The following is a 24642-nucleotide window of genomic DNA, read 5'->3' as shown; positions in this document are numbered from 1 at the left end:
TCCTCAGCATTACTGCCATGTTTCAAATTATGTACATTTCAATACAGTTCGCCTTACAAGCTAAAAACAGATTCCGTTGGCTCTTGTTGTGGTCTGATTGGGGGTTGAGTTGGTCAGCACTTAAGGGCTTCTGCGCTTTTGCAAAGGCCAAGGTGAGGGCTATCTATTCGGAGTTGTTTTTTGTGCATTTGGATTCACTACCAGGCGTGCTGAATGCATCGCTCCTATGCTGGATAAGTGCGATATTGTTGGCCTAACTGCGGAGACCCTGCGCCACTCCCCCGCACAATATTCTAACCGGCTCCGCGAACACACAGTGCCTGAGCGGACCGGAGACCGCGATCATTTTGTACCGTCCCACAAGACAAACGATAAGACATAAACATAAGTAAATAATAATTAAAAAGAAAATACAATAGCATCTAACATCTCACAGAAGAACGGCGAGTACCGTGCGCTTCGTTTCCCCTTCCTACTATTGCCTACCGTAGATTCACATTCGCATTTAAAGTAGAATACAGTGCTACTGCTTAGAGTAGTGTGCTTAGAGTGTGTATACATGTGTTTGGGGTGTGCTAGCACGTGCGTTAGTCTGTTTGTGTTGAGGTGTGCCAATTTTCTGTAGAAATTTCCTTAAAACCTAATCGCAAAGTCCGTGAATGCAAACCGCGAACAAGTGCCCCAGTTCGTGAACTCTGCCTTGTCGATCTTGGAACCGGGTGAGCCCGTTTTGGATAGCCATTCGACCCTGGAAAGAGAGAACACAAGATCGTAAGCATATTTGATTCATTAAAGCACGAGTTGTTAAACCGCGCGATTTGTTAGCAACGAAAGATAGCGAATGCCATTGGTGGTGGTTGTTTTCGTAACCAAAATCAATTAAACCTGCACCACACGAAATAATTCGGAATCCAATTTTAGCCTAGTATCATTGTCCTGTTCAGCGCCTGTTGACAGCGCTGGTTTTCCCGGCTTCGACGCCACCTTGAGGAATGTGATCTGGGTCAAGAATGGGTCGTAAACCGTGAAGTGTCTGGGGAGAGGACAAGAGAATATCACGTACCAAAGCCGTTCTCTACATGTTCCCGCTCAGTTTCCCGAGCCTACTTTCCTACTACCGTTGATCTACTTTTGCTTTCACGATCAAGATCATACGGCAGATCCAAGTAATCTCAACAACCACCATCCTTGTTCGTTGCTGTGGTAGCGAGGTCTCTGATTTATTTGGTAATTTTCTCTTGAGTGTTGTTTTTCGTCGGGAGATTTGCAAGATTTTGTAATGCCCCCGCAGTGAGTTCGTTGCTCGCATCGTTTGCTCTGCGACAGCGAACGATGCCAGACGTTCCTCTGTATGCACGTCAACGTCTTGTATCTGCCGCAGTAAGCACGAACGACGTTGGGAGATCCACTTGAATCGTGGCCAAAATGTAGACCCCGTGCCACGCCACGAGTGCGGCCAACTAATGGGCCTCGCTGAACAGCGACGACACTTTACAGGCGCCGTCAGCCTACTACAAGTATGTTTGTAGCATTATGATTAGCTATTTTTAGGAAAATTCATTCTAGCCGGACGATTGCACACCGAACGGAAGTATCTTCAAGGCAGTGCCGTATGCTTCCTGTTCCTTTTCCTTTGCTAATCGCATTTTCCGGCATTCGCATTCGTACTACTGGCGGCGTTTCTAATTAATGTAAGTTGTGGTGGCCTTCACCCAAATACCAGCAATTCTTTGCGACTCGTCTTGGGATTCATTCATCTAGATATCGTTGCTATGAAGCTTGCTACGCTTTGGCTAATGTTTGTTTTCACCATGCAGCCTGGCCTACGATACTTACATCTTGCCGACGTCACCCTTAGCACCCTGCATCTTGCCCATGATGGTGCCCTGCTTGGAGTTTTTCACCCATCCCTTGATGCCCAGCGCTAGGCAGTTGTCTCGGCAGTGTTTGGTGAAGCCACATCCTAAGGTTAGAAATGGAGGAGAAAGGAAGACACAGGAAATAAAGCATAATGATTAGCAGACGGTTGATTGATTTATACACAAATATATCGGCATAGTCATGCTTCACTGTCCCGCTGGACAGGAATTGGAGTGGATACGGATGAACACGAGCATCGTTGTGTGGTGTTTGGCAACGAATACGTGACACGTGCATCGGGGGCGCGATACAGCGCGTTGGTTGGATGCAGCAGCGCTGCTCGCGACACACGAGCCACGGTATCGCATCTAGCCACAAGGGTTCGTCCGATGAGATAGCCATAAATAACGTGCTCGCTCGCTGGGCACAATGCGGCGTCCAAACACAATTAAGTAATAGCATACAAATGGGACAGAGCAAGGGAGAGAACAAGAGCGAGACAGATAAGCCAAACGAAGCGAGGACTTGATTGTTGTGTTTGTGAGTTTGTGTGTGTGTGTGTGTGTGCACGTCTGAAGACGTTCATGAGACTGGCTTGGCTAAAAATATGCAACCGACACGACTTTCTGGTACATTCGATATCCGTACGATGGTTTTAGGGTTCCTCCTATGAGCGAACCATCGGTGGCTTTCGTTGTGCGCCGAAATGCCGCGCCGCGGCCGCTTGGCGCGCAGCTTCATTGGTATAGATCATCGATTCTGCTGAATCGCTCACGAAAAGGCCAATAATTCGGTCAAAATTCGTCGTAAAGGTAACCTCAATCTTAAGACTCTCACTGGTTGGTGCTTTTGTTTTATTTTCGTTAAATTTTGAGCAACAACTACGACACGGAAAGTAAGCGTTCATCGTGTCTGTCCATCGTATGTCAATCGCTACAATCGACGTGAGGACGTGAGGATATTGACGTGTGCCCGATGTTCGTGCAATCTTAAGACGCAGAACGGCCGTAATCGCTGTTGACGGGCCAAAGGAACCGACGGACAGTTACGACTGATACGAGAGTAAAAGTAAACAGCTGACAGAAATAGAGCGGCCAGATATTATTATTAGGTAGCAGAGACAGTTTGTTGGGGCCGCTAAATGGCTCTTTACTTTCCGTGACTGTTCTGTCGATAATGGTATGGGAATTAAGTACCAATTTGTTTGAATTTGTAGTAGATTGTGCCATTCAGTTGTATTGTAAGTCCCTAGAACACCTTGCAGATCCTTAAAGATGCTAGGATTGTTGGCTCGCTCAAGTGCCATGTTCATCTCGTAGTAAGTTAGAATGGGTAATTTGGATTAAGGACAATAGTAAATGATTTAATCCTCGATAATCCTTGATGATTTTGCCTATGGCGTGATTTAAGAGCATTATAACGTCATTCTTCCAATAAACTCTCAGAGTCGTATATATACATCCATGTGCCATAGCCACATCCAGGATATCCTTTAAAAGCAACGTGATAATCTCTTCTCTAGCGAAACCCAAATATTCTGTCAGTAAAACGCACCTTGCACCGTGCCGAAGATTTCGAAATCGCACTGCACCAGCACATGATCCTGCAGATCCTGAACACCCATGATGACCGAACTGCTTCACACGATAGAATTCGAGAAAATTCCTTCAACCGAGACGGCGAAGACACGTAACAAATGCTTAAGTATGCCTCGCGAGCACAGCGATCACGATCACGTTCGGTTTACTAGGTCCGGGGGCAATCCAGAAAAGGAACTGCTCTTCCGTTCAACTGAGTCCGATGGGCAAGGTCAGCTTGATGCAACACTGTAGGGGTTTGCCGTTGATGCCAAAAGTAGGCTACGCTTGCTACTAGAGGTGCTAGAGGTTGTTTCTCTTGGTTCCGAGTATTGTTTCCGTTCCGTGGGACTGCTAATCGTCAACTGTCGCTTGTCGCGCCCGCGGTTGGCTCATTTAGATCGACACAGGGTGGTTCCCCCGATGCTCGCTTTTTCTTTTCGACCGGAACCGATCGTTGTGGTTCTCTAGACGAAGAAACCAGGGTATAGGTGTCCCGAGGAAGTGCGAAGATCAGTCAGGGAAATCATGGGTTCGGCACGACACCGATAGCTCGTTTGCGATCGGCGATTGCGATTGCGCAGAGTCAGCGAGACCCAAGAGCCCGCCATCGACCCGTGTTCGTGTATTCCGTGGCGTCCGGTCTGTAAAAATATCTGAACCATCTCATGAGAAGTGATCGACGCGACGTAGGGTATTGGGTTTCTTGTTTTTGTTTCATTAAAGTGAAAAGAGACAACTGATTGTTCGTTCGCGTAGTCGCGATTGTTGAAAATGCGCAAATAGTAGTAGCGTCCACCATCGAGTGGCCGTTCTGCCGGTTATCGGTACCGTCCGGGAGGAGGAGTGGAACGTTCTAGTGCAATATTTGGTTTGGATGGATATGTTTTCATAAAGGGTAAAATAAACTTAAAATAAATTTGCGTACAATTCAATCCAAACAGATATTATTTTTTTATAAATGGTGGTACATTGGTAAACTTGTATTACGCGTCTGTCCAATTCTGTCGCATGCTGAATTAAGAAAAAGGAGGTTTAACACATGACCTACGATGTAATGGAGGTGCCTGGTTATTGGTATATTGATGGAGGCGCATGGTAGCATCGTCTTTTTGATCTTTCTAGCTCGATGACAATCAGTTTTGTGTATCCTGGATACTTAATTTCATCGATTTATAACCCAATATTCTGTAAACAGTCTTTTGTCTTGAAGATCGGTTCACTGGCTAGAATATGTTAATACTTTTCGTTTCGGTAGCACGCGTTCCATGGTTATACGAACTCGTTTTCGATCTTTTGGCCGATAACTTCCATCAAGGCCAAGGGATTGTGTTCCGTCTCGTAAATGTTCCGTCTCATAAATCATCTAGTACTTGAAGATACTTTATGTGGATTCGATTGGTATAATTTAGTGAACTTCGAAATGATAAACGATCGGTGCGCTTTGTATGAAGTTAAATGGAAGGATGCTCAAATTTCGTATAGAATGTACATGATTGTATTCTAAATTGTGTGTGTTTATGTAACTAGATAGGACTATAGAATGTTTATGTACTTGTCTCATATCGTAATACACCTAATAGGAGGGTCCTGGTGTATCAGACAAGACTGGGGTCACGATGGGGTACCAAAGGCGACCATCACAGCTCTAACATCTTGCTGACCTGCTCCACCGATGCGCACAAGGGACTGTGTATAAACAAACGAAATTACAAGTCAACCACCAGAGCAAACACTGTTTCTTGAATCTGCGACAATCTCATAATTGGAAGACCATACCGTCTTCATCGTACCTCGCTCTGTGGTCGGATGCACGAATGTTCGACTTTAATTCGACATTCTCATTGTGGTCGACCACAATGGGTGAAGGATGTTTGGGTGGTTTGGGCGTGTGGGACTGGTGGGATGTGTTCATAGCCGAACATGCCAAAAAACGCCAGATTATTCTACGCATCTTCGTGGTGCAATTAAAGTTCAACGGACGGGCCAGTGTCTTGGCGCTTGCCGTTGTGTATTTCGTCGGACCATCGAGCGTGCACAGTAGCAGTAACCTTCATCGACGAGAGAACCGAGAGGTTGGGTGATATTTTCAAATATTTTCAAGTGTGCTCGTTCGCGTGGAATTCGGCCAGCGTTGACAGTGCTTTTGATTTGGTCGCTTGTGCTGTTGTTGTTTAACCGCGTGTGAAGTAAGTATATCGTCTCAATCGATTATTCTTGATGCGCCAGTACGGCGAGATGCGCTTGTTAGTGACCTTTTTTTTGTGACGGAAGCATAACTAATAAATGGATCGACGAAACACGTTCATTTGCCCTTCACCTTGGTGTGAGTAGATTGCGTTTTAAGAGTAGCATGATCTAGAATCTTGAGTTGGTGCCAAGGTTGCAATCACGGTAGTATCTGCTCGTGAGTACACGATGTTTGCGGTTCTCTTTTGCCTACAATGTCTGCACATGTCTTGATCAGCTTACTTACAACGCCCGGTCGTTAGTGGCGTTTGATGAAAGTGTATCGTTGCTTCCGCAGGGTCAGTCATGCTTGTGTCGCGGCTGTGCCAACGGATTGTGTCGTTTTCTTGACTTCTTTCGTGCTAAACTAGCAGCAGTGTACCGGAAACAGCATCCGGTCGTTGACCGGGGAAGTGAGGCTCTATATGGTAGAATGACATTGTCATATGGCTAGCGAAAAAAGTAACTATTTTTTTATGGTTTTGATAGAAATCATTAGAATCATCACTTAAGCTATCACTTAAGCACGTCATGGTCCATTAGGGCGGTTCAGGGCGAGAGAACGAAACCGCGCCTGTCATGCGTAAGCACGATCGCTATATTTATGCTAACGAAGATGACGCGAAAGGAGTGCGTATTGTTGCTGTTGGTTTATTAGCGTCGTTACTGACCGGCGGCGTCTTATCATCTGTCAGCGCGGTGGCATAGTTTGGCATGTGGCATACGGAGCAGCATAAGTGGCTTTCATTTAATTTTTTTTTGGTTTCGTCACGATAGAGATTGTAGTATGATCAGATTGTAGCCTATAGTTGGTTGGTTTCGCGTAAGAGACTTGTATAATGGGCTTTAACCTAGACTTACGCCAGCGTTCTAATACCTTCTTGCTTGTACGCTCAACCAGCAAACGTGGTTACAGTTATTAAATGAAGGAATGCATCACTCGCCACCCGCCTATAAATAGCAGTGCACCATAGTCCACCGCACGCTATTTGCGATAAGACGACTGTTTATGCGGGCTAGCCGTAGGTTTACCTTCGGCTGTAGTTAGCGTCAATTGAGCCCCCTTGCCGGTGCGCGGAATGGATTAAAATTAAATGAAACTAAATTATACGCGTGGCCCGAAATACCAACTCTGGAGGATGGGGCGCGATGGGGGAGGAAGTTCAGAGCTTCCGTCTCGTCCCGTGCCACGGTAATAAAAATTAGTTCATTTGAATGGCCCCCCTCCCGTGGGCCTGGTTGAACGTTTGTTCGAAGGGATAGCTTCGCGTGCGGAGGAGAATTTCGTTTATTTCTTCTTTCCTGTTGCGGGTTCCGTGATGCTGGTACCGTGCGATCATGTGTGGTGGATTCGTTGATCGGCAAGCGGTGAGGGTGGTGGTCAGTGAGCAGTACGTTTAGAAGGAAATTATGCGAATGAACGGATGATTTGATGCCTAGAACTCGGCGTCCATCACCGGATCCCGGATGCGGCTAACCGATTATCCTGTCCCGTTCTCGTAGCGCATGTCAATTTATCAATGAGCGCCTGTCAGCATGTTGCCAATAAGTGATAGATGAGGGCCGGTCAGTCGCTAATGCCAGCGGTCCGAGCCGGCATTCAGTAGTGAGTAATGGAACCCTGTTGTTTTTTTTTCTATCGCTGCGCTACAATTACTTCCTTTTCCTAGCGGTCAGCAGTTTTCGTTGTTGGCGGTATTAGCATCGCGGAATCGCTTCGCGGCGTTTATTCCCTCGGGCCTCGCTTACATTCTCATGAATGTTTGGGCTAATCGCGTTTCGTTCTGTGCCTAATGCATATAGAAGGTCAAGTACATTCTAAAGCATGCTGCGATCTCGCATTCTAGATCGGATCGGAATACTTTGCTTATACTAAACGAACACGAATTCTGTTAAATGTATTCTAACCAACGGCTTTCTTGAACTTTTGTAATAGAGATCTACCCGATCGATCTTGCAAAAAAAAAAACGAATCTTTATCAAGGCGAACGGTTTACATTTTCCTTCATCTGATTTACATGACGCCGACAGATTTAATTAATTAATTGATGATGCTCCTTCCACTCTCTTGCCTGAAACAGTCTGGCGATGATAGGATCGTGTCGTTAGTGTTTCGGATTCCAAACGCACACGTCGCACTATTAAAATCAACTCGACTAACTCGACCTCATTTTTATAGTATATTTACAAAAAAGACACAAAATAAAAGACACATTTGGGTTGTTTTTTATAAATAAAAGAAGTTGGATGGTCCGGCACATCCGATTAGCGGAGGTTTTAATCCATCTCGATTCGCGGGACTTTTAACACGTAACATAGGGTGACTTATGCTCAGCAGCAGTACTACACTTATTAGGTAGGTGACGACTTAGCCGGTGTACTACTAGTGGTTAGCTTACATCAAAGAAACTACATCTACACGATCGACTTACGGAAATTATGGCTTATCGCTTAGCTTCATCTGGTATACTGCTAGGGTTTGTTTTTGGGGGGTTTTTTGATGCCCAATCTAATAGCGCCACTACACACGATCATACAGCAAAGGAAGTAGTAGCAATGATGCTGTTGCCCTCCAGAATGTAGGTGCTACCCGTACGCTGTGTCAGTTACAGTGCAATGGGACCTTTATCCAACCATCACCAGAGGTTTGGTTCAGTGCTTTGGAATGCGACACACAGTGGCAGCTAGAGCCTTCCACCCTTTCTTTTGACTCTCGGGAATGAAGCGAAAGTAGCTAGTTGCTAGTGGGCGGGTGACTGGTGGGATGATCACCGTTGCTTTTCGGATCCTCGATAATCGTCAATGGCACGGCTTCTAGATTACGAATCACTTGATGGTTCTGATCGGCAGCATGATGCGGATGGTGATGGTGGTGATGATGATGCTGCTGCTGCTGCTGCTGTTGTAGCTGTTGCTGGTGGGGTATGACGATGGGCAAGGGCTGGGGTTTCTTGTCCTGCAACACTCCAGCAGTACTGTTTAGATCGGCACGCTCAAGTGTATCGAGCAAGCGCCGTTGCTTCTTGTTGCGCTCTTTCTGGAAGAACAACCGGATATAGTACACCGGAAAAACGACGCACTGGCCGGCTGGTTCCTCCGCATCGATGTACACGCCACGGACTAGCACCGAGTTGGAACAGTTTAGCAGAATTAGGAGCAACAGTGAGGCACCGTGTGTGATCCAGTTGCTCAACAGTTTTTGATCTTTAGCCCAAGGGAAAGAGAACGAAGGAATGGTATGATTTAGTACAAATTTAGCAGAACGAGTAATCATCTCATGAAGGAGAAAACAGTCAAAACCTACCAGGAAGAAAAAAGGTATCTAGTGCTTGCCAGACACCTCGCCACACATTGATCGTGCCGATAAAGCTGAAGAACAGGAAGCAATCGGCTACGACGACACGCCAGAAACCGGTCAAACGATCGCAGGTCCATCGCATCAGTGGCTGCAGCGAGAAGGTCACTCCGGTCACACCGTATCCGATGAGCTGGAGGTGGATGGAAGAGAAAGGGGAGCAGAGAAACGGTGTTAAGGTCCCGCAATAAGTCACATTCCTTTCATCTCAATCTTGCGACCCACAGAAAAGGTAATCTGGTTTAGCTGATTGAATTACAGTGGCTCAAGGGTTTTGATTGGTCTCGCTTTTGTCACTTGATCAGTGAGGTATTGAGATGACCATTTTCTCCCATTCTTGCCACCGCCTACAATGGCCCTCGGTGAACATTAGCACATCGCACAAGGTGAAGGTGGTCACCCGACCTACCGAGGCCGTTGCGCATGTTTTGTTGCGCGATGGTTTAAGGAACACGGCAGTATTGTTGATCGCTTATGAAACTTACCACCGAGGCCCACGCGGATGTGCCTTGATCTTCAGGGAACAGCTTAAGATCGAGCAGGACCCAGAGGCCACGCCAAACGAACACCACCAGCGAACCGATCACCAGTACGGAGAACATACAATCCAGCACATAGAGTCCCGGGTCTTTGGAGCCCTGTAAACGATAGAAATTGGAAATGGATTTAATGCTTAATCGTTTTACACATCTAACATTTCACACCGGATTGATTTGTATTGGAATTGGGTTTCGTTAACCTTTTGTTTTCTCTGCATTTCTTTCAGTTCTTTCAACAGCACCCACACACGCACGCACACGAGCTGTATGTGGTAAGCGACTTGGGTTTATGATTTATGATGCTTAAAGATATCTTAAGACCCCTTTGTGAAAAGGAGAAGCCTTTGGAAGAGAAGAAACGCCGACCTTGATATGCAATGTCTGATGTGACAACCTTTTTTGCTGGCTGTGGTATCTTTCACATTATTACATTATTTACTTGTCGAAATCTCGACTACGAACTGATAAGCAATACAGTATGTTGGATGTTGGATCAGCATCAGAAGCTAGAAATGTTTCGAGTTAGAGAAAATACCGTTTTACGATCAACGACGAGCGTGACCTCTTGTAGAGGTTGTGCAGATTAACTTGTTGTGGCATGTGACTCGCCACTCGTGGTATTGATTTAAGTATAAGCACTCCCACTTACGCCTCTCGATAAGAAACCAGAAATGTGGACATCCGCCGGCGGGCCGACTGTGATCTTAACCTGCAAGGGTGAACGTGTGTTTTCTAGCGGATCTACGGCTTAGCGGCTCAGATGATGGACATCATTGTTTGCCGGTTTCGTGTTGATATTTCCTATTTTGCGAGCAAGGGATTGCGCTATCGCAGCTCGGTGAGAATTGCGCCCGTGACACGGGCATCGCGTTGTTAATGTAGAACATAAGGCGATCGCGTGAGACTCAAACGGAGTGCATGCATGAGAGGTTGCTAGGGGTAACCATGGTGCCCCGTCGGGTAGGCTCACCGTTAGCTTGAAGTAGGTCGGTACATCGAAATACTCCTGCTGGGAGTCGTTGACGATGACAAACGGGGCGCTCATCACATTGCGCACTCCCTTGAGACAAGCGAGCAGGAAGAGACAGCCGAGCGTTATGAGCACGACGTACAGAACGTCGTGCGTGGTGTACAGATCGATTAGTTGCCAGCCACCGCGCCACCCATTAACGCAGACCACGGCGTAGAGAAAGGTGTACACGCGCGATCCGATGTAGAACGCTATTCGGTGCTTATCGGCGTTCAGGTTCTGCCGGAAGCTGGCTTGAAACAGGTTAAATATCAGATGGCCCACGATGCCGATGGCAAGCGATACTAGCAGGCTGGTCGTTAGATCGGATGGGTAGATGTACTCGGCCATCAGGTTCCAGGTACCTCGCCAATAGCCCACTACTAGCGGCGCCACGACCAGCGAGGCGTATAGGTAATCGATCAGCTGCAGCAAATGCTCGTGGTAGGTCGGAGCTTCGGGCAATGCTTTTGGTCCATCGGGACCACCATCAGCCACGATCGCCTTCCGGCTAACGCCAACGCCAACGAAACCATCCTCGATCCCGGCTATGCTGCCTCGCATGTTGATGCTTCGGTTGGCTAGGGTGGCGCTCGGGTTCTCTGTCTGCTGCTGCTGCTGCTGCTGCTACCAGAGCGGTTCTAGCCACCACCCTTGTTTGACCAAACCTGCACCGCGCACCAATCTTGCTCACTCGAGCGTTCGTGTCGCGTTTGTCTCGATGCTAAACATTCACTTTTACGGTTCCACGGTTCACTCTGGGTCTCACTGCAGCCAGGTTTCCGCATATGTGCGATCAACTACTATAGCCACTACGCCACCGGCACTAGCTACCCCCTCAATCACTCACTGACTCACTCCTTCCGCGTCCACGCGCACCCACGTTCACTTCACAGTAGTTGAACCGGTGCTGGAGAGTGATGCTGTTGTGATCTACGTCAACGTTTCGTCTCTCTTTCTCCTTACCAGCGCAGTAATAAACCTGCTTTTGACGCGTACCGATAATTTCCCGTCGCGTATGGCCGGTCGCAGTCGTTACGCATCGGAATGCGTCCTATGTGTCCCCAAACCACAAACCCCGACCGTTTCACCATTCACGTCGTCGAGTGCTTTTACCCGCAGGACAGACAGGATAGGTGCTGCAAATGGAAAAGCAGTTTGTCAGCAGCAGCAGGAGAGTAGCAGTGGGGTTTGATGAACGATTTGTTTTGTTTGTCTTTCACGGTCACGGCCAGTGCAATGGAACCAGCACCGGCATATGTTCTAATTGCCAACCTGCTGTGTGATGGATGTATGCTCAAACCGAAAACTGATCAAAACTGATTGGATTCGTCGCAGATAAGACACAGAGAGGATAGATAGAGGACAAGAAACAGATGGAAGTCATTAGCGGTGCCGCTGGGCCCCTGCTGGGCAAAGGTTTTGCCATGGAATTGAGTTTTTGCTTTGGATTGTTTTGGGTTGGTTCAAGAGTCTACAAAGAGGATAACTATATGATCACCGGTGCCTCTAGCAGGTGGAGACTAGGTTATATGCACTGCTACTCTAGATTGAAATGGTATAGGATGGTTAAGAAGCAAACCGTCACAACTTTATTGATCGAAAGAAGAAGCATCGCGAACACACCGTAATATGGAGAGTTTTCCTTTTGCACACATCACACCACAGTTCCACTGCACCGATAACTAAGCTATCATTTGCGCACATTCATTCGTGGTCAATCATTAGCAGCTGGTGTTTTTCTTTGCTATCTGTTACTAGCCGGTGAAGTGAATGAACTGCTTGCAACGAACGAAGTTTATTGATAAGCAACATGCTGGTTACGATAAAACTGGAACTGGCATCATCAACTAAACGCCACGGCCTATCCAATCGACTACTCAAGCTGGTCGTTGTGGTTAAACTAACGATTTTGATCGACACACCATTTAGCCACGCAGAGAATGCTATCGGTCCCGGTTTTTGCAGTGTTCGAGCACAATTGTTGCAATAGCAGAAGCAGATGGTGGCATTTACAAATTGGCAATGGTAGACACGCTACTGGCCCGGGTGCACCTGTGAACACAGGCGATCGGTAATCGATTCGAGATCGAGCGAGATCAATTACTAGGCCCAGATACCTTCCACTTTGGTGTTGCCACGACCGTCGTTAGCGTGCGTCATCATCAGTGCGTTATGCTGCCGCGGTGGTGGGGATCTTCACTTCGCTACCTCTCCTGATCCCTGATTTTGCGATCGCCGCCCATTAGCATAAATAACCTCGCAAAATGGACACAGGGCGTGCGACTTGTTGTGCGGCGGTTGTGTTCGTCACCTTAAATGTGATGGATAATCCAATTGACACAAACGACGGCGGAGCAAACACTTTTCACTATGAATCCCACTGTGTCTGGGTGCCTCGGTGATACACAGTGCGTGCACAAATCCTACGTACTACTCAGTGCACTTTTTTATAAGCAAATGGAAAGTGCGTGCGCGTGGCACCTTATACACTTCAACAACACACCGTAGCGTCGCCAATGGCAATGCTTGATCCTGGCGAGCTGGGTCTCTGGAGGCGAACTGATGATCACGATCGCGATGGAACATTCGATTTCGACCGAAATAAATGGCGAACAACAGCACGGCATACGACAGTACAGCGCTGCGTCGTCGCCGTCGTACCGGGGCCGCCGTCAGAGAGTAATCGGATTAGTACGAATCATCCGAATCAGCCATAGATCGGGAAGCGACTACTGGTTATCATCCAAATTGTTCTAATCAGCCAGCCAATGTGTGGGCCCGCGTTCGTCGGCCGGCTGCTCACGATGGACTAGTTTGGTCCGGTCGTACTCGAGGATGTGTGCCACTGCGACACACTTGGCCATCCCAATCGGCGCTCACTAGTAATAGCCAGTACAGCATCACCATCATCATCATGATCCACGGGGACCGATCGTTCGCGCTCACCGGTCGAGAGGGCCGCCGCACTGCTTTGGCGGCGTACCTCAAACATCGGCTTCCGTCCGTCGTGCACATCGGATCCCTGCCCTCACTAGCCCTGCCAAAGGTGATTCTTTTAAAAGTGCGTGAGTGGCCCGATCGGAAGAGGCCGATTGGAGCCCTGGAACACACATACAGCACAGCCACTGAGTGACGTCCGCATCACAGTATTCGAGAGACACAATCCGGTGACAGGCCCTGTGACCAAGTGTTCTCCCCCTTATTTACAACGCCACCACGTCGATCATATAGCTTTAATATATTGCATCTAAACCACCACTAACAGAGAGTATGACAGAGAGATATAGAGAGAGATGGAGAGCAGAGCGGTTTTTTGCACTACCAACAACCATGCCCCCGGGCAATGAATTCTGGCGTCCGTTGGATCTGTTGGTGGTGGTTGTTTGCTAGTGGTTGTTATGCTTCCACAGGGGGTCAGAGCATATCCTCGATCATCGGCTGTCAACGTTATAGTAGTTGTGATATGGCCAGCTTCCAGCTTGACCCCTCCAATACCATCCATGATGCCCAGCATACCGCTTGCTCTGGTTTTGGTTTGTTCAAAGATGTTCCGCCTTTTTTTGTTGCGAAATTACTTGATCCGATCTACCTAGCGCAATTTGAACGTCTTTTTCTGTCGTCTCTTTTCTGTCCCCTGGTTGCGTGCATTTCAAAGCCTTTGTGAAATTATTAACTGAGTTATTAACTGTTTCACATTTTTGTGCAAAGTTAAGTTTTGCGTGGATGTGGTGTACCACAAGTTAGATTAATCAATTATTTTCTGTTCTATTTTATAAGAGTTATGTTTTTTGTTTCTAGCAATCTATGGCTTTTGTAAATTCTAGTAACCTATGGTTTTTATCCAATCAATCGGATGGTTTTAGTACTGGTGATGATGATGATGATGCAATAAAACGGTTTGCTGTTTGGCCGTCGTGGACTCTACACCTATTTTAATTACGCTTTCTAGCAGGTTATTCTTCCAAATAACGGATTGGTCAGAGGTGCTAATATGGAACCGGCATTAGTTATAGCTTTTATATTCAATTGGCAACTTTTTTTTAAGTGCATTCAATGAAGCGATAAAGCATGACGTAAAGAATATTCTAGTTGTCGGTAACCAATCAATCTTAGGTTAATGTTTCCCAATTTGCTTGGCTAGAAGAAGGCGATAAGCCGTTTCATAACTCCCAGCGCTCTTCTCGTCATGTTTCCAGAACAGACGATGAACTATATATATTCGATTGACCAGTTTGTCACACAAGAAAACGAAGGATGAAAAAAAAAAACAGGAAAAGATGATTACAACTCACTATCTTTGTGCGCCGTTGTACAGCCATGGAAAGGTACGTCGCTGAGCGGAAGCTTTGATTTGTTTGGCCCACGGTCTCATAACCCTCCCGCCATACGCTGGTTGCTGGTCTGTTGGCTGAGGGTGAGCGGTGAGAGCATAGAGACATGGTCTTGCAGTGCACGGACACCACACCATGTTCATGGTTGCATCGGTACCGTTTGGATTAGGAGCACGCTGCTTCGGTGAGCGAACTACTGAGAACGCTGTTGCTTCTGGTGGCGTGCGTGTGATAATCAAGACGCTCTTTGGGCGCTTGGAGCGCGTTATCAGCCAACGTGAACGAAAGTTTACATGTACTGCTCCTCACGCTCACGCACTTTTGTCCAACCGCGGTGGTGATCCATTCGAGTGCCGTAGGTCGGTTAGCCCGCTACGTTACCGGTTAGCTATCAGCGGCTGCCAACACACGCACACACGGTAGGCGGCAGTTGCTGCTGATGAGTCAATCGGAATGGGAATTTTCCACTTTGTCTGAATGGAAAGACTGCCGAAAGGCACCCGAGCCGGATCGGATTATCGATGCACAGAGTGCGTTGTCATCTGTTATGTCGTTCTTAGCGTGTGGCCAATCGGAACACTCAAGGTGACAATCGAGGCATCGCGGGGAACGGAATGGAAAAGTTCATTCGCTGCCTGCGATCGCGCTATCAGGAGGAACGCGCATGGAATGTCATAACAAGTGCAGCATGCTTGCTTTTACCCCCTTGGCTTATGCTGTAATCAGACACGAGCGCCTTAATCCGTTCGGCATCTCAATGTGTAGCCTCGACCGATTATGGAATTGCCGATTTATGGGTTCAATGTGTAAAGGACTTTCGCTGCGTTCGGTATCAATTTGAATTGCAACGTGCTCGCCGCACTCGAGTGTTCTTGATACTTGGACCTGCTTGGCGTGCACTTGGAATCAATAGATAGCGAGGGCTTTCCGAGTCCCGATTGATGCAGAACGTAGATCGCTCAGCCGTTCTCTGATAAGGCGAGTGTCGGGTTATCTGACCATTTTGCCAATTTGCCGAATGGTCAACTCTAATGCCTGTGCAAGTGTGTCGATAAGCGGAAATCCCCGATAGTGCGAGCAGGGGATCCTGTATGTGATGCTTACCTTCGCTTTGAAGTAGGTCGGAACACTAAAGTAACCGGAGGGAGAATCGTTGACGAACGGGGCACCGGCCACGTTACAGAAACTGTTGACCGAACCGAGCACCAGCAGCACCACGATCGATGCCTCGATGAAGAACAGTAGGTTCGGTGGCGCGTAATGGTCGATTAGAATCCATCCTCCACGCCAGGTCGCCACGCACATCGAACCGTAGACGTAGGTGTAGAGCCGCGACCAGCAATAAAACGAAACCGGATGCTCATACACGTCCAGCCATCCGGTGATCTTCTCCTGTAGCAGTATAAACAGCAGATGGCCACCGTTGCCGAACAGCATCAAGGCCGCCATGCGCCACAGTTCATCGTGCGGGAAGAGGAGCTCATCCATGAGATTCCAGGTACCCCGCCAAAACCCGACCACTAGCGGGCCGATCACGAGGGCTGCATAGATGTTGTTTAGCAGCTCCGATACCTTGGGCTCACCATTGTCCAGGCTCTTGCGAGCCTTTCTACCAGTGAGCTGGTCAAGCTGCAAGAAACTACCGCGCATACCGTCGCTTTGCTTCTCGGGATGCGATGTTAGGGATCGTCCGAAAAACGGAAACAGTCCTCCGGGGGTCTGGTATCGTCGGAACAGTCGATCCTGTTTTGCGCCCTTACACTGCCGCCCGTCACCACTTTGCTGCTAGCGAATCGTTCACGCACGCGCACACTAGAGAGGAGGCGAATCCTGGGTCGCTTAGCCGTGTTGCCACACATTCATATGCACCACAATGCGAGCACTCGCGAAAGAGGAGCGACCGTGGTACGGAATCCAGTAGCCACACAGACACAAACACACACACACCGGTCGACGATCATGCGACGATCGCTCTCGACAGCTCCGGAGGTCTCCGGCTTCTTGTACGGTTGCAACGTGCCGCTGCACTGGTCTGGAAAACACTCGCCGTTGTCGCTGCGTGGTGAAGAAGCGCACCCTAGGCTAGTCTTGCCCGCACGCCGACTAATCGTAATCGTAGCGCTGCACCCCGGCCGACACCGATTGGAGGACTGACGGTCGGAAGTGTGTCAAATGGTTTTATAGTTCCGTGGGTAGCCTTTGTGTACGTACTGGTGCTGCTAGTCGCTGGGCGCTAAGCCTCCTTCTGACTACTGACTGGCTTCTCACTGGTCCTGTGTTGTGGTGTAGGAGAGGGTGCGCCGCCTGCCACTACGCCGCGGAGACACGCGCTGATGCGTGACAGGCAGGCAGCGAAGATGCATCCTCACCGTTCGAGATCCAACCACCACCATGCTCCCGCGTACCTTCTCGACGATCGATAAGATTGTCGCCGAAGACGGACGCAGCTTATCAAGACAGCCAGAGGGGGTGTGCACCACGAGTTCACCACGCTTCACAGATCTCGCACTCGGATCTCAGCGCCTGATTAGTACCTAGAAATGGCTGATACGTCATTCATGTCACAGCCTCCGGACCATATTTCGGGAAAATTCCCACTCGATGTCCGATTACCGCGTGGATGTGGTCCGCGTGGTAGAGGACAACAGTTGCGGGGCCAGTGAAAAGGGGGAACTTTCTCATTCTTTCCCGTTGGCGCCACATGATCGTGCCAAGCTTCTGTCCGCACGTTGTTCGAAAGCATCCAGAAGCCAAACATTCGTATCCCATATTCAATGGTTCCTGGAGAGACGGAGTGGTGGACAGACAGTGCCGGGCCACGCGTTGTTGCCTTGCGCTGAATTCGATCGAGAGCGAGGAGGTGGCGTGAGATTGGACAACTGTCACATTGTTGTTCCTGCGCGCTATCTGACAACCGATATGATGAGATGGTGTCGTCTTCCTCAAGCTCGAGACGGCCGCACACAACACTATTCAGGAAGGCAAAGGTTCACTTTGCGAAAAATCTCCAACCAAAAAAAAAATCTCACGGGTGGCTTTGTTGCAAAAATGGTGTGTTTGTTGGTGGGATGTGCGATTGTAGTCGTCGTCGAGCTGGAGTTCCCGTGGGCATGATGATTGGTCTTGAAGGGTCGGTCACCGATTGACGTTGCAGAGGCTGGCCGCTGGAGTATCTTTCACTTGTTTACGGAATCGGCTGGCTCTAGTCGCTAGCCCTAGTTTAAGTTGTCCGGACTAGCGCCCGAATGATAAGAGCACCCGGATGATATGATCTAAGGTGTGTAGTCGCTATCAGTGGGCCGGTTGCGATTCGACAAAGGCTTCTTCTCCGTTTGTTGTTCTACTTGCAGCATCATTGAGTTGCAGATCGCGATAAAAGCTGTACTTTCTCACGTAGATGCACTGATTTGGTATTAGTGCCGTTGGCATTGATGACGCTGTCGTTCCTATCACAACAGCTGATAGAGTGCTCTCGTCCGGTTGGGATGCAGTGTGTGACTGTTTTCATCTTTTATCTGAAACCTAAATTGAATCCAGTTTATGACACTGATCATCATCATTAACACATGCTTATAGGTGTTTGCAAGTCCATTCCTCAATTGGTTTTCCTTCATAAAACTTCTTTAATCGCTTCATATCCTCCAGAGCACCTGCCTTCCAGATGGATGGTTTGTTGTGCGACACTAATAATAGAAGCGATACACTCGCAATTGCTGTCTCGTGCATTCCATTTGTCTACGGTAGTTACGAGTTTAAAGCGTTATCATTACCCTGTTTTACAGCCCGACAATGAGTCGGTAGTAATCATGTAATGGATGGCTCCTAGCGATACTTACTTGCTGCCCCCTTAATAATACTAGAGAGACAATTGCTTTTCCATTTTTTCCATTCCCGAAAGATCCAGGGAATGACGCGTCCTTTATCGCTGTTTGCTATTCTAGCCGTTGGATAGAAAAACGTCAAAATACGGCACCAAAGAATCCCATTCGGATTCCAGCGAGGATCGTCAAAATGCCAAACGGATAAAAAACACGGCAGAAGGAAAGGGCCCGTTAAATATCCACTTGAGGTTTTTCGTCAATATTTATCGTCAGCAGACCCCAAGTGGCCAAGGACGACCGAGATATGATACTACCTTCCGGTCGAAGAGTGGCGGTGACACTTGGCGCCGCGTCACCATTGTGCTTGTCCGGATGAATCTAATTTCTTTTTCGAGTTGTAAGAGAACCCATTTTGGCAGGATATTTTCGATCGTTACGCCCTTAGTTTTAAGAGCGTCAAGCCGTTAAACAAGCGCCCTGACCAGACGCGCGTCCCGCGTCGTTTCGCGGTAAACGTCGGCAACGTGCTAATCGATTTAATGGGCGGCAAATATTTACCTTCATTCTGAAGCGCGTCGGGAAGCTAAACATTGCCTCCTTGCGATCGGTGAGAATGATGAATGGTGGCGCTAGTAGATTGCGGACTGATTTCAGTGCCACCAGGCCGGCGAGGCAGATCGCGGAAATGGCGAGCGCTGGCCACAGCTGAAAGTCTGAAACGATAAGCAGAACATAATAGCGAATGCTGTTGATTCATCTTGCGGCGTGCATTTGTGTGTATGGTATGGTCAAAACTATGACTATTAACTTCCTAATCATCATTCATTGATAAATCATCAATCGATCATGAGTGGAAGAGATATCAATACAAAATGGCAAGCCGAAAGGCAAATAGAAGCATGCTCGGAGGATTGATGAGGATGATGATAAACGACGCACACACCATATCGGCGTACGCCGTTATCTGATTGTATATACTCTCCTGCATAGGGCCAGGTTCGAGAGGCAGCAGTGTGGTTTAAATTGGCATGCTGTAATTAATCCCGGCTGCCCGAGTACCGGTAACCGGTGTGGCCACTGTATGACCACAATGCCCGCAATTCTATCGACGTCACACGTGATGGGGACGTTGAGCCTGTTTTGCGCGCTAATGCTTGCTAATAGTTGCAATTTAGAACTGCATTTCGTTATTGGCAATGCATAACGGGTACTGCGTGGTAATTAGTGAGCTCACCAGCAAAGGGCGCCGCTCGCGGCCTTACAAGCCCTTTACTGAATAGCGTTGGGTTGAGGAGTGTTTCGAGAATCATCGTAACGACTCGTAAGGAGAACACTAGTATACATGTGCACCGGTGAGGTAAGCGACAGTGCCACTGCCATCAAAGATCGTTAGCATCCGATGCGGTAAATAGTATAAGAATTTCGCTAATCACCATGTCAATAGAGGGGATGCTCTCGCGAGGTCGGTGTGGAACTAATCGATTGCTTACAAAGTACGTTTGCATCGTTCCGAATAGAAGCATTTCCATTGGTATCAATTTTGGATAGAAAAACGATACAGATGTTAGCAAAGCAAGTAACTAAGCGATTCGTCGATGATACGTCACGCGTATTGATTATGTTTGTCTGTTATTAGATTCATTGTTTATGCATTGCTTTTGTGGCAAAGTAAAACTCATAATGCAACATTACAAATCTAATGAGTGCTACAATGTGTACACATACTATTTGATTTAATGAGTTGTTTAACAAAGCAATTCGAATTACATTTTACATAAAATTAATGTACGACCTTGGTCACAACGTAAACTGGGGCTTAACTAGTATTATATTGTTCCGAATAGTTACAGCGGTGACGAAATGACAACGGATTCAATAACAACACATTTTTACAGCTTTGTTTTTTAAAGTAAATGTTTTTTAAACCATTATTCTAGTAATATAGGTGACCATTATTTACTTACTATAACTAATAATGTAACAAGTGGTTTGATTCATTTCTTAAATTGGACAACTATTCTAGATACATGAAAAGAAACAATTTAGGAGGCCTTATTGATGTTGCCCCTTCTAAGCTTCTCTTATTGTACACTAGACTTACGCAATTCATTCAGATGTCTGACTCACCAATGTATAGTACCATCACCTCCCAGCCACCGCGCCAGTGCATCAGGCAGCTCATGCTGAAGACATACGTGTAGACACGTTCCATCAGCCATCGCTTAAGCGTTCGCGAACGGCTTCGCGGTGCATTCCGGGCGAGCACGAGACTCGCGTTCAGCGGTTCCCGCAGCAGTGCGAAGGTGGTGTGGAGAGTGGCCCCAAGCACGAAGCATAGCCAGGCCGGAAAGTGGTCCCTGTACAGATCCATGTAGCCCCAGGTACCACGCCAGTATGTGACCACAAGCGGTGCTACGATAAACAGAGACACGAGCGTATCGCCGAAGTGCAACCACAGCTTCCGGCATCGGGAACGCGGGAATCTCGGAGCGTGAGAATCTGCCTCGAACACTTCCTCCCCTATACAGCCCAGGTCGGTGGATTGCATTTTTGCGGACACTTCACAGTCGCACTGCCGGCCAGATTACCAGACGAGTACCCTCCGCCGGATGGTCGCAAGTTCACGATGCACTTGATCAAACGACACTGACCTGAGAGGTTGATTTTAACTCTGTCATTTCAATCAGAGAGCTTCATCGATTCTACCTAATGGTTAATGTGGAAATTAGCACCCCAAACTGGTTTCTGTTTGGACGATTAATTAACACACAGGCCTTAGTGTATTCCGATCTGTATCAAGAATACTCAGTAAAACTGGCACACTATTAGGGACTCCAATGTCAAACCCTTTAGCGTTGGGATACGCAGCTCACCGTCATCTTATCACTGGCAACCGGTGTCGGTGTCGTCGTCGTCGGTAACATGGAGTACTCGCCTAGTGGCATGGATCGGTCTCGCGTGCTCTTCTCTGCCCAACTCTGACAACGCGATAAACCCAATGAAATATGATCCACGATAATCCATATCTTGCTGTGGCTGCTGCCTGGGCTTATCCGCGATAGGTGAAACACTGTGGCCACGCCGGGCACGATAATCTCGCGGGTTTACTTCTTCGAAGATCGTTCCGACGACCGCACGGTCGCACGGTCGGCTAGCTGGCTAGCTGCTGGCACTCTCCAGATCCGGACCTGTTGCTCGCCGGCGGGATACTGGCGGTTCGTGTTCGAACTTTGCTCCTCTGGACCACTGGATCATCCTTCCGTGTGATGTCCGCCTGTAGCTGCGATGGTCGATAGTTTGGCTTCCGTTTGGTTCCATCGTCGTCGTCGTCATCGTCATCGTCATCCTCGTCATCCATATTTTCGCGCCACTAGGCTGCCGGCGTGACTGGGGACCATGCGCAGGCGGCATCTCGCGTAACGTCGGACAGAAGAAGGTATAGGCACTCCGGTCCCGGCGTGGATACTCGCGCCTGGTAACGCGCCGTGGTCGGATGACACCATTTCACCCCCGGCAGCCACTCGAGAGCGGCGGCGGGGAATGGGTGAGGGTGAGGAAAACTTGTGGGGTTGCCGCGTTTTATTGTCGCTGCGCGTGGTCCCTCGTGGCCCTTTCCGCAGCCAACGCCAGTCAGCCTTTTGCCCGAATGATTGATGTAAAGGAGTCAGGATGGATTGAGCTTTTTAGAGGAAACACCATATGGTGTCAACAGTTTATTATTGGAGTGGGGGAAACGCAACAGGGATACTGTTTTGCATGGTCAGTGTATCATTACGCTTTTCGGTGTTTAATGAACGTTTTTGAGTCACTTGCAAGATCCCTACAGCGGAATTATTGCTTAAGAAAATGTAAAACATTTAATTGGGCCACCATAAACGGTGCTACGTCATCTGCTAGCCGTACGTCACTCCCACGAGATCTCTTCGGCCAGAGCAAACCCAACGGCGGGCTCCATGTCGGTTGATACACCTTTTGAAGAAGAGATAAGCGTTTTAAAATATTGGACAGCAATTAGTCGCGACAGGAAAAGTACGGTGCCGATTGTTCCGTTGAATTAAATGGACCCAGGAGAGCATGATTTATTGACCTGTCCTACCGGCAGCAGGGCAGCGGGGTATGGGACTGTTATCGAACAGTTTCTGCCTCTTGCAACCATCCTAGAGTGCTGTTCGATTGTTTCTCAGCCGCTGATAGTGAGTGACCGGCAGAGTGATTACCATTTCGATGAAATCAACACACAACGATCGAGAAACAAATGGTGAATTCTGACGAACGGGTTTATCGGGTGTTTTATTATGTAAATGACACGCAGAAACGGGAGTTTCGAGTAAATGTTTCGAGCGTTTGTCTCTTTTATTGCCAACAACCTGCAACTTCAAACGTAATTACGGTGTGTGCTTGTGTGTGTGCCAGTCGTCCCTGCAAAATGGTTGCTCTGATCCTCTCCGTCCGATCTGTTCGGGGATTTTTGATCTCTTAACAATTAACTTGCGTCGCCAACACCACGCTCCCCCCGGAATCGCTTCTACTCGGCACTGTCTAACAACAAGAGAGGGGGCCTCACTTTTTCAACCAACCAAACATCGTTCTACAGGCCTAACACATGTACAGCTATAAACGGGAGCCACAAACATTAGAATACTCACACTTACACGCTGAAATACACACACGTTTACATACACCCACACACGTACACACACATGTACATGTACATATAAATCAATTCGCAGTAGCTAAGTGTGTGTAGGCTGGCAAATGATTGACTGATGATGTGTCCTTAACGGCTCATAAGATCTGCTTCAACCAATCATTGCGATCGCCTCGATCGTTTGTAGCGTTTCGCTAAACGATCGTCCGCATTCTCGCTTTCCTGTTTTCACTGTCACAACGCGTGTGTGCTAATTGTAGGTTTCTTTAAGGTCTCAAGAGGATATTCATTCAGATTCGTATTATTTAGTTAGCTCCTAACTATGATTCATTGTGTTACGCTCGATTTCAGTCGCCGCGTTATGATGGCGCCCATTCCTATTCTTATTTATGGTTAATATATGTTATCAGAAAGAAATCTCGATTAGATGATGGAGAAAAATGGAAGGAAGGCCTCGGGAAAATTGGGGGGATTGTATTGCATACCTACACAGAGAGAAAGACAGACGGATAGGGAGAGGAAGAGAGAGTGAAGGAGAGAGAGCGTTTTTATATCGCCTGGACTAACTGTGGCGCTTATTGTTTGAGAAACAGTCTTAGCTGCTAGCTTGCAAGACAACCCACTAGCGGCGCACGATGCTACACCAGCTCCCTTGTTTAGACGGTGCTTCTACACCGCCAATGTCTCACTCGATTGATAGAAGAGGCCATTAGAAATGGCAATAGGTTACAACGCTCTCGGAACCAGTTTACAGTTGTGTTTTTACCGAGATCCTGCTAGGCTGCTTTCTATGTTGGTTATCACTTTTGTTTCCGATGGCTGTTTGTTGTTTAGCTTTCGTTTTTTTTGTTTGCAAACTACAACATGTACATGTACAGTATTGGTATTGGTAAAATTTACAACATTTCTCCCACTGCATCCCTTATATAAATCGCTTAAACGCTCTCGAGGGTAAACCGCTTCGCAGCGCAGTCAAACTGTGTTGGAGAATAGCTGAAGTAATGCAACTGAGACATTTTGAGCTGCAACAATCACTAATGTTTTTACTGTAAGAATGCTTACCGACTTAGCAGCGACTAACACATGACTGAACTGCAACACAACTCTGGCCATCTATCGCACGCATTTGCAATTTCCAACAATACCCACCAATCAGTTCGCTGTTCATGAGAGCTTTTCGACCGATGTACCATATTCTTCATGCGTCTGTATTTTACAGAGAAAACTACGGCTAGCTGTAGATAAAAATCGCGACGCACTTTCGCTTATT

At 47.7% G+C, this 24642-nt stretch overlaps 4 protein-coding genes across 17 annotated transcripts in view; 1 reads left to right on the top strand and 3 right to left on the bottom strand.

Moving 5' to 3' along the window:
• LOC125960055 (phosphopentomutase) overlaps positions 1-24642 on the top strand; it is a 55166-nt gene that overhangs the window by 117 nt on the left and 30407 nt on the right. The window contains exons 1-2 of one of the 6 annotated variants that reach the window (XM_049693217.1): positions 4316-4335; positions 9788-9832. The gene's annotated coding sequence lies outside the window, so the exon portion shown is untranslated. Of the gene's footprint in view, positions 1-4315; positions 4336-5409; positions 5627-5730; positions 5764-9787; positions 9833-24642 lie in introns of those variants that run through there. The other 5 variants (XM_049693214.1, XM_049693216.1, XM_049693213.1 and 2 more) reach the window with 5 other exon arrangements.
• On the bottom strand, positions 308-3835 carry LOC125960124 (acylphosphatase-2). Its single transcript, XM_049693327.1, has 3 exons — positions 3415-3835; positions 1837-1963; positions 308-748 (listed from the first exon to the last, which is right to left on the bottom strand). The coding sequence occupies exons 1-3, from the start codon at positions 3482-3484 to the stop codon at positions 634-636; spliced, it is 312 nt and encodes a 103-aa protein (XP_049549284.1). The 5' UTR covers positions 3485-3835; the 3' UTR covers positions 308-633.
• On the bottom strand, positions 7832-17039 carry LOC125960080 (uncharacterized). Of its 9 annotated transcripts, XM_049693266.1 has the most exons (6): positions 16008-17039; positions 13502-13594; positions 10531-11193; positions 9507-9659; positions 8971-9154; positions 7832-8870 (listed from the first exon to the last, which is right to left on the bottom strand). In XM_049693266.1, exons 1-6 carry the CDS (start codon positions 16551-16553, stop codon positions 8401-8403), a joined length of 2109 nt encoding a protein of 702 aa, XP_049549223.1. In that variant the 5' UTR covers positions 16554-17039; the 3' UTR covers positions 7832-8400. The 9 variants fall into 9 exon arrangements, with proteins under 9 accessions (XP_049549223.1, XP_049549219.1, XP_049549220.1 ...); XM_049693262.1 differs by lacking the exons at positions 13502-13594; positions 16008-17039 and adding an exon at positions 13234-13354 and having other exon boundaries at positions 10531-11708; XM_049693263.1 differs by lacking the exons at positions 13502-13594; positions 16008-17039 and adding an exon at positions 13170-13224 and having other exon boundaries at positions 10531-11708.
• On the bottom strand, positions 18320-21240 carry LOC125960119 (uncharacterized). Its single transcript, XM_049693324.1, has 3 exons — positions 20852-21240; positions 19283-19437; positions 18320-18425 (listed from the first exon to the last, which is right to left on the bottom strand). The coding sequence occupies exons 1-3, from the start codon at positions 21093-21095 to the stop codon at positions 18408-18410; spliced, it is 417 nt and encodes a 138-aa protein (XP_049549281.1). The 5' UTR covers positions 21096-21240; the 3' UTR covers positions 18320-18407.

The sequence above is a fragment of the Anopheles darlingi genome, chromosome 2 (genome assembly GCF_943734745.1).
Source record: "Anopheles darlingi chromosome 2, idAnoDarlMG_H_01, whole genome shotgun sequence".
In the NCBI taxonomy this organism is placed as follows: Eukaryota; Metazoa; Arthropoda; class Insecta; order Diptera; family Culicidae; genus Anopheles; species Anopheles darlingi.
Note: the sequence above shows the minus strand (reverse complement) of the source record. Positions and strands in the feature narration are given on the sequence as shown.

Excerpts from the sequence above, each read along its gene's own strand:
- LOC125960124 (XM_049693327.1), bottom strand. The coding sequence starts at position 3,484 with ATGGGTGTTCAGGATCTGCAGGATCATGTGCTGGTGCAGTGCGATTTC. Across the intron at positions 1,964-3,414 it reads AATCTTCGGCACGGTGCAAG|GATGTGGCTTCACCAAACAC; the intron begins GTGCGTTTTACT and ends TTCTAACCTTAG. Across the intron at positions 749-1,836 it reads AAGGGTGACGTCGGCAAGAT|GGTCGAATGGCTATCCAAAA; the intron begins GTAAGTATCGTA and ends CTCTCTTTCCAG.
- LOC125960080 (XM_049693266.1), bottom strand. The coding sequence starts at position 16,553 with ATGCGCGGTAGTTTCTTGCAGCTTGACCAGCTCACTGGTAGAAAGGCT. Across the intron at positions 13,595-16,007 it reads CGACCTACTTCAAAGCGAAG|GGATCCGATGTGCACGACGG; the intron begins GTAAGCATCACA and ends TAGTGAGGGCAG. Across the intron at positions 11,194-13,501 it reads CCGGTGAGCGCGAACGATCG|CAGCAGCAGCAGCAGCAGAC; the intron begins GTCCCCGTGGAT and ends CTCTGGTAGCAG.
- LOC125960119 (XM_049693324.1), bottom strand. The coding sequence starts at position 21,095 with ATGGATCTGTACAGGGACCACTTTCCGGCCTGGCTATGCTTCGTGCTT. Across the intron at positions 19,438-20,851 it reads GGTGATGGTACTATACATTG|ACTTTCAGCTGTGGCCAGCG; the intron begins GTGAGTCAGACA and ends TTATCGTTTCAG.